Source organism: Sabethes cyaneus, chromosome 3, assembly GCF_943734655.1.
Source record: "Sabethes cyaneus chromosome 3, idSabCyanKW18_F2, whole genome shotgun sequence".
In the NCBI taxonomy this organism is placed as follows: domain Eukaryota; kingdom Metazoa; phylum Arthropoda; class Insecta; order Diptera; family Culicidae; genus Sabethes; species Sabethes cyaneus.
The window spans coordinates 218,452,169-218,464,693 of record NC_071355.1 but is presented as its reverse complement, the minus strand read 5'-3'; the positions used below and the strand labels follow the sequence as shown (position 1 = coordinate 218,464,693).

General features: G+C 38.7%; 1 protein-coding gene across 1 annotated transcript in view; it reads left to right on the top strand.

The window, feature by feature from the left end:
* LOC128740730 (uncharacterized) overlaps positions 1-7,072 on the top strand; it is a 50,013-nt gene extending 42,941 nt beyond the window's left edge. The window contains exons 2-3 of the mRNA XM_053836294.1: positions 6,728-6,795; positions 6,872-7,072. Of these exons, the coding sequence (XP_053692269.1) occupies positions 6,728-6,795; positions 6,872-7,072 (269 nt within the window). The remainder of the gene's footprint in view (positions 1-6,727; positions 6,796-6,871) is intronic.
* The last annotated feature ends 5,453 nt before the right edge of the window (positions 7,073-12,525 follow it).

Below are 12,525 nucleotides of genomic sequence, written 5' to 3'. Positions count from 1 at the left end.
TATTAAAGATATTCAAAACTTGCTGGGTTTCAATAAAGCTCAAGTCGTTTAACATCTGGACGCCATATTTATTTTATTGCAGCGCCCCTATTCGGATCTGGAATCGGATCTGGAATGTTTTAATAGCAGTTTGTTTTGAAATGTTTCTTCTTTCAATGATGAAATTTTCGTCACGATAAATTTTGTTTTAAAGAAGTTATGGGAGACGTGAATCATAATTTAATTGTGGACACACGCTTAGAAAATTTGACGTGAGCAACGTGTTGGTTCTGAAACATTTCCGTGAGCGGTATACTGTTGATCGTCAGAATCTCAAGGATCATAGTGGAACTAAGAATCGGAGTTAAAGGTATTGAAAACGGTTCGAGCATACCCAGGGCTGTCGGATTATGATACAGTCAAGAAATTCAATGCCTGCCAAAGCATTGTCAGAATGATTCGTCTACGAAAGGGATTTTCATCTTATCGAGCCAGCCCGAGCAGGAGCGAAGAGCAAAATAATATCAAAATGTGTTATGGAAATCGAATAAGGCCATTGCAAATCATATTTAAAGTTTTTGTCACCCCCTCCTTGGAAATTGGTTTGAAAAATCGGGGAGCAAAAAAATAATCTGTAGGATATGAGTCAAATTTCTTTTTATAAAATCAATTGTCTGTGGGCTCTACAGTCCGAAACACTCGGAAAATAAGTCTCCGAGTTGAATTAACGCTTCTAGCGCGAAACAGAAATGGAAATTCGAACAATGGAATTTCCGAAAATCGTCCAAAAAAATTTTCCTTCGTTTTTGTCTTTTTTCGTATATTTTTGCATAGAAAATAATAACGTATATATTATAAGCAACAATAGATTCGGTTTTCACGTTTAAACCTTAAATAAAAATTCTTAAAATCCATGTTTTTTTTGCTCGATTAAAAAATTTAGTTTGTTTTTTTTCGCCCCCCCCCCTTCAGTAGCCGAATACCGGAAAGACAAAAACTTTATAAAATATTTGTAATGGCCTAACTCATATCAAAATTTGGTCTTGTTTTGGCTGACATAGTTGGTAAAATAACAAAAAATAATATCAAAATTTTGCTACTTTAAGACCAAAAGAATAACTACTTGTGTTATAACATAGCAATAACATGACTGTATTCAGAGTTTGGTATAGCATATTTTAGTATTATTAAGGTATTGAATAACAAATGCAGTAGCATATGAGATATAACAAAATCATTTTATAAAATATTTCTGATCTAAATTCTCTTCAATCAATAAAATAAAATTTTATGAAATATATCGAATGTCATTTTAAGGTCATAATATGATATGATAACCAAATCAGTTATTAAACTCATCTTACAACCACTGTTTTAAATATCTGCTCAATAACAAAGCGTGTTATCAATGTATCTCCATATCTATTCAATAACAAAATATAGCATAATACCACAGTTTGATATTGTTTTTATATTATTTTGCTCTTTGCTCCTGCTCGGGAGTAAGCAACCAAATTGGACACTGAAGCAGAATTTATTAGTCAAAAGACGTGCCTGTAAGTTGTATAATGAAGTTCTTACGAAGTATTAAGGGTTGGTAAGTTCCCGAATAAAAATGTATAGCGAAAAAACATTAAATTTCACTGTTACAAACATTGAAAAACTTCGAAAAACCACATTGCAACAGTGAAAATCTTTGTAAAAGTTACACTGAAGTTACCATGAATATCGCTGTTTTCACAGTAAATTTTAATGGAAACCGCCAATTTTACAGCGAATAAGGGGGTGATTAAGTGATGTAACACTAAATTTTTCGGCTTTTTCCCATACAAATAAAAACCAAAAACAGTAAAATTTATGGTACATTCACTATAAGTTTTACACTGTTTTACAACGAAGTTACAATGAAATTTAAGGTGAGTTCTGAAATAAAAATTGTAGGCTTTCGGATTATTAGGACAAAATAAAACCGGCTGATTAATTACGGTATTTCATGTTTTTTAAAAGATTTTATGACAATGAATTGGATAGGCTTCGAACTATTATAATTTTCGAGCCGCATTCATCGTTCATATTAGGAAAGTATTAGAGGTCAGTACAACTACATAAACAAATTCCGCTCTTTCCCATTCATGCCTTATCTCAATCTGTTAGATCCTATCGACTCTTTGTTTCATTACTGTCTTCTATCGTTCCCTTTGTCAATTGTAAAATCTACCGTTATAAAAACTTAATTGTATGCCTGACACCTCATTCGATGTCAAGACGTAGAAACAACGAGGTTGGTCTATTCCATAGGAACGGAGCCTTTCCCCGAACAACCGCGTTAAGAATTGCGGCTAATATGTTGACAGACGAACAAGTAAGTCGCATGCGCCTGCATAATGTCGTCGTCCCGTCAGTAAAACGAATTAGATTAAACTTCTCGATCGATGGTTTCTACAGTAGATGGAGGAAGAGACACAATTTGTGTCTACAAATAACTCAACCTGCCAAGGATTGGACCTTAGATAGAGATTATTTCTTGCTTCTAAACAATTTGCATTGTTGCCGAATTATATGAAAAATTTTCCAAGAACGGTACAGTAAAGTTACAGCATAAAGTGTAGTAAACAATAAAATTCATTATAATCGTAAAGTTTTTACATTAATATGAAAAGTGAAGTTACAGCATAAAATGTTGTAAACAGTAAAATTCATAGTAACCGTAATGTTTTTACATTAATATTCGTTATGCATTTCTACCCGGGTTGCTACTACAGCGCAGAAGTACAACAATGGTATTGAGACAACGGGGCGGATTTCTTCGAAAAAGACAACAATTAACTCAACTGCCCTCAATGGGTAAAAGAGGCACTTTTTTAAGAAATGTTCGAGCTTTCATCAAAACCAATTTCAAATGACTCAAGATTTTTGAAAGATCTGAACACGTTTACTCGTCTTAGATCACAATATTGTCCGAGTAAATAATATGTTTTTATAACAGTAGTTTTTTACAATTAGGAGAAAGTAATAAAACAACGTTGTTTATAGGATCCAACAGAATGGGGCCAGGCGTGAAAGCGTGGAAAATTAGGTACGGGAGGGTCATTGAAGCAATGCTTACGAATTGTGTACCGCTTGTTTTTATCTAAGCTGCGGATCGAACCGAGCTATAATTGGAGCCAATTATTAACGGATTCGGAACCAACCGTTCTCCCAAGCCCTGCGGATCGCCGATAGTGATGCACCTTTGAACCCCAGCGGACTGGGAGTAATAGTGTGCATAGCGTTGCTGACAGTTGCTGTGTTGCTCTACGGAGTGGCTGTCAAATTCATACATTTTCGGTGTCCCACGCATAGGTACCAAACTGTTAATTTTGACAGGAACCAAAAAGTTTGCTGAAAAGAGAAATTCTGGGAGCACGGTGCCGGCTGTTTGTTTTCATTCGAACGCTCTGTTTTTCTAGAAGTCTGCAGTGTTAAATCATAGTATTTATTGATGCAGTTTGCGCGAGTGTACAGTTTAGAGTTTGCTGCTTTCCTGTAGTATGCTGATCATGTCGATTGGCAAGAGATAAGTATACATTTTCAAAGTTAAAGTGGTTTCCAAACACATGTCATAGAAACAAAACAAACCTGATAAACCCCAATAAAATTCTTTCAGATGCCAATTATCGAAAATTATTTTCGATATTTATTGACGAATAGTGGTTTCATTTGACATGTAGTTGGCGCTACGGTAGAAATTATGCTTTTGTGCTTCAAAATTAAATTGGTCTAGAAGAATTTAGCAATTATGACTTTGTTTAACTAAATACGTGCCAGAATAATGAAAATTATTCTGGAAGTATGGATATGTGAAAATATCCATGCGGGGCTGATTGTTTATGAAGGCGACCTCGGAATGTACGTGTATATCCAGGCATTCTAGAAATGGGTCGCTGGATGAACAATAGAGCTATCACCTTCCATCTCCAGGACTAAAATTATTTGCATTTACAGAAACCAACTTGTGGATGCAAGTAATTTTATTACATAAAAGCGCTGCCGGTCAGCGGGCGATAGATTGTAACACACACACACACACACACACACACACACCTTTGAACCCCAGCGGACTGGGTCTACATGTTGAAATAACATGTTGGAAATATTGATTTCGTACCACATGATATTTGGTCGCATTAATAATATCGAGTGAAATTTCGGAACATTTGCTCTGCAATTGTGTGGCACTAATAGGACGCACTCTTCAGAATATTTTAAAACAGGAGTATTAGAGCTTAAGGAGATTTCATTTGCGACGCCGATCAGTGTAACTAGTTTTATAAACCCCGTTTTATCAAACCCGATAAACTTATTGCTCTATTGCGGTAGATACATTGCGCAAAAGGTGAGTGTTGCCATTAGTATTATTTTCTGATTTTAAAAACTTAGAAGTTTCGAAACGAATATTATTGAAATTCTTTGAACAATATTGGTATTTGTTTTTCTAAATGATGTTCCGAAGTTGTCACAGCTCTTTTTGAATTTTAAAACTTTTTATTTTGTTTAAACTGAATTTCATTTTCATTTTTCAACACAAATGTATAATATATTTGACTGTTCAAACAAACTGGCACCATTGCGACCCTACAAACATACAGGTACGTAAGAAAGGTACCGCAAAACAAGTTGCTAGGCGGCAGGTAGATACCGACGACGAAAACCTATTACACTGAAGGTAGGTTGGTATAGGCTGATAGCTTTGGAGATGCAGCAAGCGCAGAGCACCTTCATTATGCACCGAGCAAAACAGCAGCGCTTCGCCTTTACGTGTGCAAAGGTGCAAGCCCAGTCGTTCCGTTTTATGCTACTGCTGTTAAGCAGCCAGAGTGCCCCGATCTAAAGGGGCTCGTAGAAACAACGACAGCTGCCGTGAAACCCTTCAAGCAGCCATGAATGAACGGAATGGAATGGATGGATAGCTTTAGATGGATGAATGGAACAGATAACAATCTTCCGACGTCAGACACACGACGACGGTGACGCTGCTTTTCTGCCCGCTGCGCAAGGTAGCTCAGCCGTGGCAGGAGACGACCGACCGGCCGGCCGATCCCGAACCCGAAACTCAAAGTAATGTATTTAGAGATAATTATACATGAGCAGATCGGTATCGCCGTACGCGGCCGCCTCCGGCAGCTCCGGGAGAAAATATCAAGTCCGGGTCGGGATGCTTATCCTGGAACATAATTGGGCACCCTGACTGGTAAACACTCACTGGTCCGGCCGAGCTAGAAAATCGGCTACGAAGCTGAGAAATATATTCTAGCATTAACCGGTGAGGATTTGGCGCGTTCCGTTAAGGTGATATTCTTTGCTGATCCGATAATGGCGGTCTCTGCTATCGTCGATGCAGTGGCAGGTAGGTCAAACAAGGGATAGATGCCGGGCCTCTAGTTAGGAACACACAAAACAAAGTATCGATTTCACGTGATTATGTTTGTTTTCAAACTGAAGATTTAAGGTATTTGTTGCGCTGGGTTGACCTCAAACAGAATCGGATTATATGCTAGATTCAGTTTTTGTATAAATATTTACAGAACGTTTGCTAGGAAAGGACTAAAACTACTGCGGCAGAATTAGTTATTAGAAGTGTCTTTCCATAGAAGAACATTCAAGCAGACTATAAATTAATATTTTTTGTTGTGAGATGACCGGTGGAATTTTTCAATCAGCGAACCAGAACGAACAAATTACGCTAATATTACTCTCAACAACATTATAGCCTAAATTACCCGCTAAGAAAATATTCTAGGAACAAGGAGAAATAAAAATAAAGGTTAATATAGCAGTTCTGTTTGTTGACCAAGAATCTCGCATATTGTCATTTAAACGGGAAATATAAGTCAAGTAAAATCTTCAACAAACTAAACCGTGCAGCATAGTTTGCATGTATGGCAATCACAAGTCTATATTAAAATTTTAATAGTGTAATTTATTTGCATACATTAATTTCTGCACACTTATAGTCTATCATTTTTTACACCATGAGATCTATTATAAGCAAAGTTATCTCGTTATCTCTTAAATGAAATCTCGTGAACGTCCACACTGGAATATTAACTACACATCCAAATGAATACAATTGTTCGGTCGGACATTTCCACGGATTTTATATCAGTATCAAAGAGTTTGAAGGTACGTTTTAATCAATGTTTAACATCCGCACACAGTAGAAGAAACAATAAAAATTAATCATTAAGTCAAAACCCCGCCAAAAAAAAGAGTCAACAGGCAGCAAAAACCCGTTACCATCTAAAACCAGTCCATTGTTAATGACCGTAAAATTCGCTAATGAACTTGGGTTTGTTGAGATATTTATGATTCCAGAAAGCCAAGTAGCAAAGGGTACTGCTTATACATAAAACAAAAACCAAACGGCAAGTGCAAATAAAACCCGCATTTGCAGCACCATCACACCGAGGGTAAAAGCCAGACTTTTGCCCGCAACAGATAATTTAGAGGAAGTATAAATAGCAGCTCGCAAGGGGCAGGAAGGCGTCGTCGGAAGCGAAACAATCATTCCAAAACCAAAGAAACAGAACTAAAAACCTCGAAATGGAAATAACGAAAAAAAAAATCTTAGCACCTAAAGAGAAGCGGGCATAGGTTCAAACCCGTTTCTTCGGGTTTCTTTGCTGGATTGTTTTTTTTTGTTCTTCTTCCTTCGATCATGCTCTCCAATCCCACACTTCTCGGCGGTGCTTGCCGTTGCTTCCGACAGGACCGACACAGCAGCGCAAAAAGCATCGGAGACCCGCAGCCCGGCATCTGAGCCGAGGTGGCAAGCGTGTAAGAGACCGAAGAGCGAGAGAAAAAATCTAATAAAATAAGTACGATTTCCGGTCAATTTATTTCAATACGGCAGCAGAAGCAGCAGCAACAGAAATACCAACAGCAGCGCAGTTGTGATTTTCTCTACCAGCTTATGTGCTTCTTCATACTTTTCATCTTGCCGTCGCAGTTGGGATTCATTAACCATTTGAGCTCCGACAGCAGCAGCGGTTTACGTCTGTTTGCTTCCGCAGGATCGATTGTCGGAGTTCCGATGGTTCGGAGCAATACTTGAAGAAGGCGCAAAATTGACGAAAATGAGAATATTGTTTCAGAAATATTTGAACTGTACGCAAATAACAACTCTAATATGCTATAGCATTTTCAATTTGCAAAAATTCCAAAATAATCAACGTCGAGAGCCTCTGCCTGGCAAAGAGAAACAGGAAGTCACAGCTAGTAATTTGGCGAAGATTGTCTGAAACACGGCTGTTCAAAAACCGACAGGAGGTACCTACTCTTAAGTTGGTGTGCTGAAACTGATGACCCGCCGTCCGACGATCGTTGGTCTGAACTGGAATGCATCCTCAGCCGAGAAACAACAATCACCCATAACGAAGACGCAAAGTAGAATGAATGAAAGGAATTCATGGACGAATGGCTATATTTCGGTATGCGATGAATGGATTAGAAAACCATTTTAATTGTTATTATGTGATGAAAATCCTAATGTGCCTGCGTCAGTGCCACTCTTGTCACGTTTTGACCAAAAAAATAAACTTTCCTCGTACGCACAGTTGTCTCATGTTATACACTCTTTCCCCTGAACGTGGGACACCCAACGGTAGAATAGCAATAAAACAAGAAAGACAGAAGAAAATAGCATAATAAGCTAAACGAATGGAAACAAAGAGTTAAACACGGTACGATTGGCAAACAATGCAATTTTTTTTTCTCGCTCGAGCTGTATACGGAATTAGTAGAGCAAAACGGAACCATAACGAATGCTGGAAATAATGATCAATCATGTTTCATCTTTCTAAATCGTCGTCATGCGGTTACTCAAGACACTACACGATGCCGATGTTTGATTGCGATGCAGAGGATGTGTAGATTACAGCTCATAAAATGCATCACGACAGCAGCGGTTATGGAAAGAAATAAAAATAAATGAATCTTAAAGGAAAAGCACCATTTATCACAATATCCGGTGCCGGTTACGAATCTTGAATAATGACAAACCTGACCGGAGATAATTTTAAACAGAAAATCGTAATACCGCCTTCCGGCGAATATATAGGTTTATAATATGAGAGTGACTGTAGAATACAGAGTTGCCAACATGGTCAGCTGTCAAAACCTGTTAGATATTAAAAAAAACAAGGGTAGTCAATCACAGTAAATGTTTTTATGTAGCAAAAATAACAATAAAATTATCTGCAAATAAATTTAATTCCTTTATGCAATTAAACTTGTTATGACTGGCTTTTGTTACATTTACGTAGGTATCATAAATTATGAAAAAAATCTTTCAGCCGCAACGTTATGCATGTTAGTTTCATTCAACGCATACCTGCTGCTTTTTGTTGTCAGAACTTAACGAGCGTCCGTTTCTTTCTTTAAAATTGTTATCTTTATTTCTCATATTCGATGAATTGTTGATGATTATCGTAATTAAAATACATCATCACTTTATACTAAACTGTATCGAAACGAAAGCGCAGAGAACGTTCTTTCGCAAATGACTAACGATATTAATTTCTTTGTTAAATCTCTCAATCTTTTTTAAATTTGCCGGAAAAGTATTATTTCTATTGTATCTACAGAATAAGACAGTGATGTTTATGCACGTGAAAAATTCCATCTCTAAGTAATTACATCAGAGTCGTTGTCCAAGATGGCGAATGGTGCTTGTACAGCACAGAGACTATATAAATGATCAGAGGCGACAAGGCACTCACGAACCGCTAAATTTTGAATCAAAACGGAGAGTACCATCATAAACAAAGGTCACACTCCGTTATAATTCAAAATTTAGCGGTTTTTGAGTGCCTTGTCGCCTCTGTAATCTGTAGTCTCTGTAGAACGCTACGAAGATGTGAAGCGACTAAAAAACAGCAGGCTTCATTGCGCTGGCCACTAAGCAGCGTTACCAACTGGTTTTCAAGAAAATCTGGAAAACGAGAATAAAAATGCCTGGAATAAATCTGGCTGAAAATTTTTTGGTCTAATGGAAGGCAATGTTCGAAAAACGTCTTTTTTGTGCGATTAGGCATCAAAAAGTCTGGAAAATCCAGACAAATCTGGAAAGTTGGCAATGCTGCCACTAAGGATGCCGGATGTGTAGCCAGCAAAAATAATATTCTACAGAGTACTCGTCAGAGGCCGACGACTTCGAGGCAGATGCCGTACCCGCTGGATGTGCGCTATCAAGGCTGGAAGCGAATCGCCAATTCGACACTGATTCGATAATTGGGTTGTCGCCGAAAAAGTAAGTGAGTAAGTAAGTAAGCTCCTCGTCGATTAGCATCGATAGTTTTACCTGTTCTTTCGCACTTCACAACTGATCAGTATTTCTCGAACGGCCTCAGCTCATCTGAAGTATTGACCGGATTCCATTCGTTGAGAACCACTGTAACGCCATTGTCGTTGTACCTCTATTTGGCCGATTTTGAATAACGAAAGCATTTCAAGTCGGCTAAGATCGCCTGTCCAACGAGAAACTTTTTTGCGAACTACAACTCTTTTCTGCCGTAGGACTATGTCATACGCATTACTACGTTACTACATATAAAATTAAAATCTAAAACAGGAAATGTGGGCAGATCTTGAATGCTTATAACTCTTTTATTTCTTAACAACCGATCAGAAACCAAATTATCTACGAAATCATATGGGCGGGAAAACACATAAGTGACACATTTTCACACTTAGTGAAAATTCAAAAATAAGTAAGAAAGTGATTCAATACATTTTCTGTCCAACCAACAGATGTCAAATACGACTTAGATAACTTTGCTGGAAACAAATCTGAATTTGCTGTTCAATATTGCATTGGAAGGGGCAATTCGAAGGTGTGCAGAGAAGCGGAACTATTATCACGAAATTTCATCGGAGCTAACCGTAGAGCTGTGCAAGATTCATTTCATAGACATTTTATTCCACATTATCATGCACTTTGAAGGATGGAGATCGAACTGCCATCGCTATGTCACGTGTAAGCCTAAGTCCAAAAATAAATCGAAGTTCGAGTTAGCCGGGGTCAAGCTCAGGGCGAGTACCAAGTTCAGGTCCACATTCAAGTCCAAGTCCAAATCCAAACCCAAGTTGAAATCCAAATATAAATGCAAATCCAAATCATATCGAAGTTCATATCCAAATCCAAATCCAAGTCTAAATCCAAGTCCACATCCAAGTCCAAATCCAAGTCGAAGCCACGACCAACTCCAAGACCAGGGGGGCTCCGTAACCGCAAGGTTACCGAGTCTGTTCTGACAAGTGAGTGGTTGTGGGTTCGAATCTTAGTAGAATCAAGCCATTCGATGTCAAGTGACTTTAGCATGGGTTTATTCTCAGGCCCCTCCATTTACCCTTCCTTCGTGGTGAATTCTATATTTACCCTCTGGAGCCTCTTGACAGTGCATATGTCCCTCCTATAGTTAAGTGTACTGGTCGGAGGTACGAATGAGTCCTCGCCAGGGACGGCTATAATATGGGATAGCGTTGGCAGCGAGGAATAAGTGGGTAAAGTAGATCAAGCTTTGAAGGAAGGGTAAACTCCAATACACGCAAGCACGCATACAATTTAATAAGCCTATCGCTCACTTAATAGCGATCATAGCAAAAAAAAATGTAGTGCAGGTCATACAGCAAACACCCGGGCGATATTACAATAGATCAACTATACTGGTCGCAGTAATGAGTCCACACATGAAAAAAAAAGTCCAAGACCAGGGCCGGCGCTAGCTAATTTGTCGCTCCACGCAAATATTCAAAATGGCGCCCCAGAACAAACGAAAACCAGTCGGCGTTGCTGTGTATAGACATTTTACTACGTACACACTCGCAAATGCACAGTCTCGTAGCGTCTTTCTGCATAACCACTCACGAGGCAAACAACTCGTGAGCAGCCAGCTACCCGTGAAAGCTAACGGCACACTGCGACAAATATTTTCCATTACTTTTTGTTTTCTTTTTCATCTTACGCCTTCGATTCTACACGCGGGTGGGAGTACGAACCCTCGCGAGTAATCGGTATCAGTTGCTCAGGCTGCAATGACGTGCGAGAGCGACGACCGTGGTTGTTAGCTAAATACACACTCGGAAAAGTCGTTGCAGTGCATGAATAAACAAGAGCTGAGAATCCGAAAGGAATGCTTATGCCGGTGTGTTCATTAGAACGAGTACGCGTGTGGGAGACAATTAGCCCACACAAGTGCGGGCATCGCAACATTGGTCACAGTCAACTGCCCTTTTTTTAATGAATAATTGTCGGTTTCTTAAAACTCATTATTAGAAACCAAAAATATCGGTTCATATTTCCTGTTACTTCAGAAACTTCGTCCTCATACCTTGCAATTTCATCGAAGATGAATCTGCTAATTGCGGATTCTGGAGACTCGAAAATCTCTCCCGAAAAATTTCTAAATAATTTAATATCATCAATGGCATTTTCCCATTACGTTTATCTGAGCGTTTTGATTGTTATTAGTTGCGAATACATTTTCATCAGGAAGAACTGGAGCGCAAACGGAAAGCGAAGAATGGCGTAGGCGTATGAATCATGTACTGCAGGCACTACTTGGAATGATTTTCAAAGTACACTCGTTGCAAGTTGGGAGAGTACGATGGGTAGGTCACGTCGCATGAATACCGGATAACCGTGCAGTGAATCTGTTCTCTTCTAGACCTTCATCAGCCTTAAAGGCCCCATACGCATATGTTGGGTTGGAGACGAATAAAATGTTAGCGGGTCATTCAGGTCGAGCGACAAGCCCAACATCTTCTTTTGCCCGCTTGGTTCGTGGCGCTCATACACAGGCGAGAGTGTTGACCGAACGTGAATTCACCAACATTTTCGACCAACATGTAAGCACGTGTATGAAAGCCTTTAGGAATAGAGAGATCCAACTCACTAGATGGCTCGACCAGGTTGAAGCCGATTTGCTTGTGTCGAGATGCTCAACGAATTGGTGGCAAATAGCCCAGGACCCGATACAGCGGAGAGTAACAGGAGAGAAGAAAGTTTTATATTGACCACTTATTCATGTGATGCTACAGTTTTTTGCCTTTCTACTATATGAAAATATAGTATAAAGGTATAGAAATCACTCGAAAAACCGAAAATCGAAAGAAAGCCTAGCGGGACGAGTGTCATATACCATTCGACTCAGTTTCAAAAACTGAGCAATTTCTGTGTGTGTGTGTGTGTGTGGAACGCTTTTGATTGAGCCAACATTTCTCAGAGATGGCCGAACCGATTTTAATGATCTTAGTGTCAAATGAAAAGCCTAGGTGTCTCATTGTTCGCTATTTAATTTCATACTGATCGGACTTTTAGTTCAAAAGTTATGTATAAAAATACGAAAAATATGGGACTTCCTTATCTCATAGGTCTCTCAACCGATTTGAACAAAATTGATTGCATATGAAAGGGGGGTCTTTCAAAACCTTAACTTCAAGATTTCATGACGAATAGGCTTGTGGTTTGAAAGTTACATAAAGAAATGTGGAAAAAATGTATTTAAA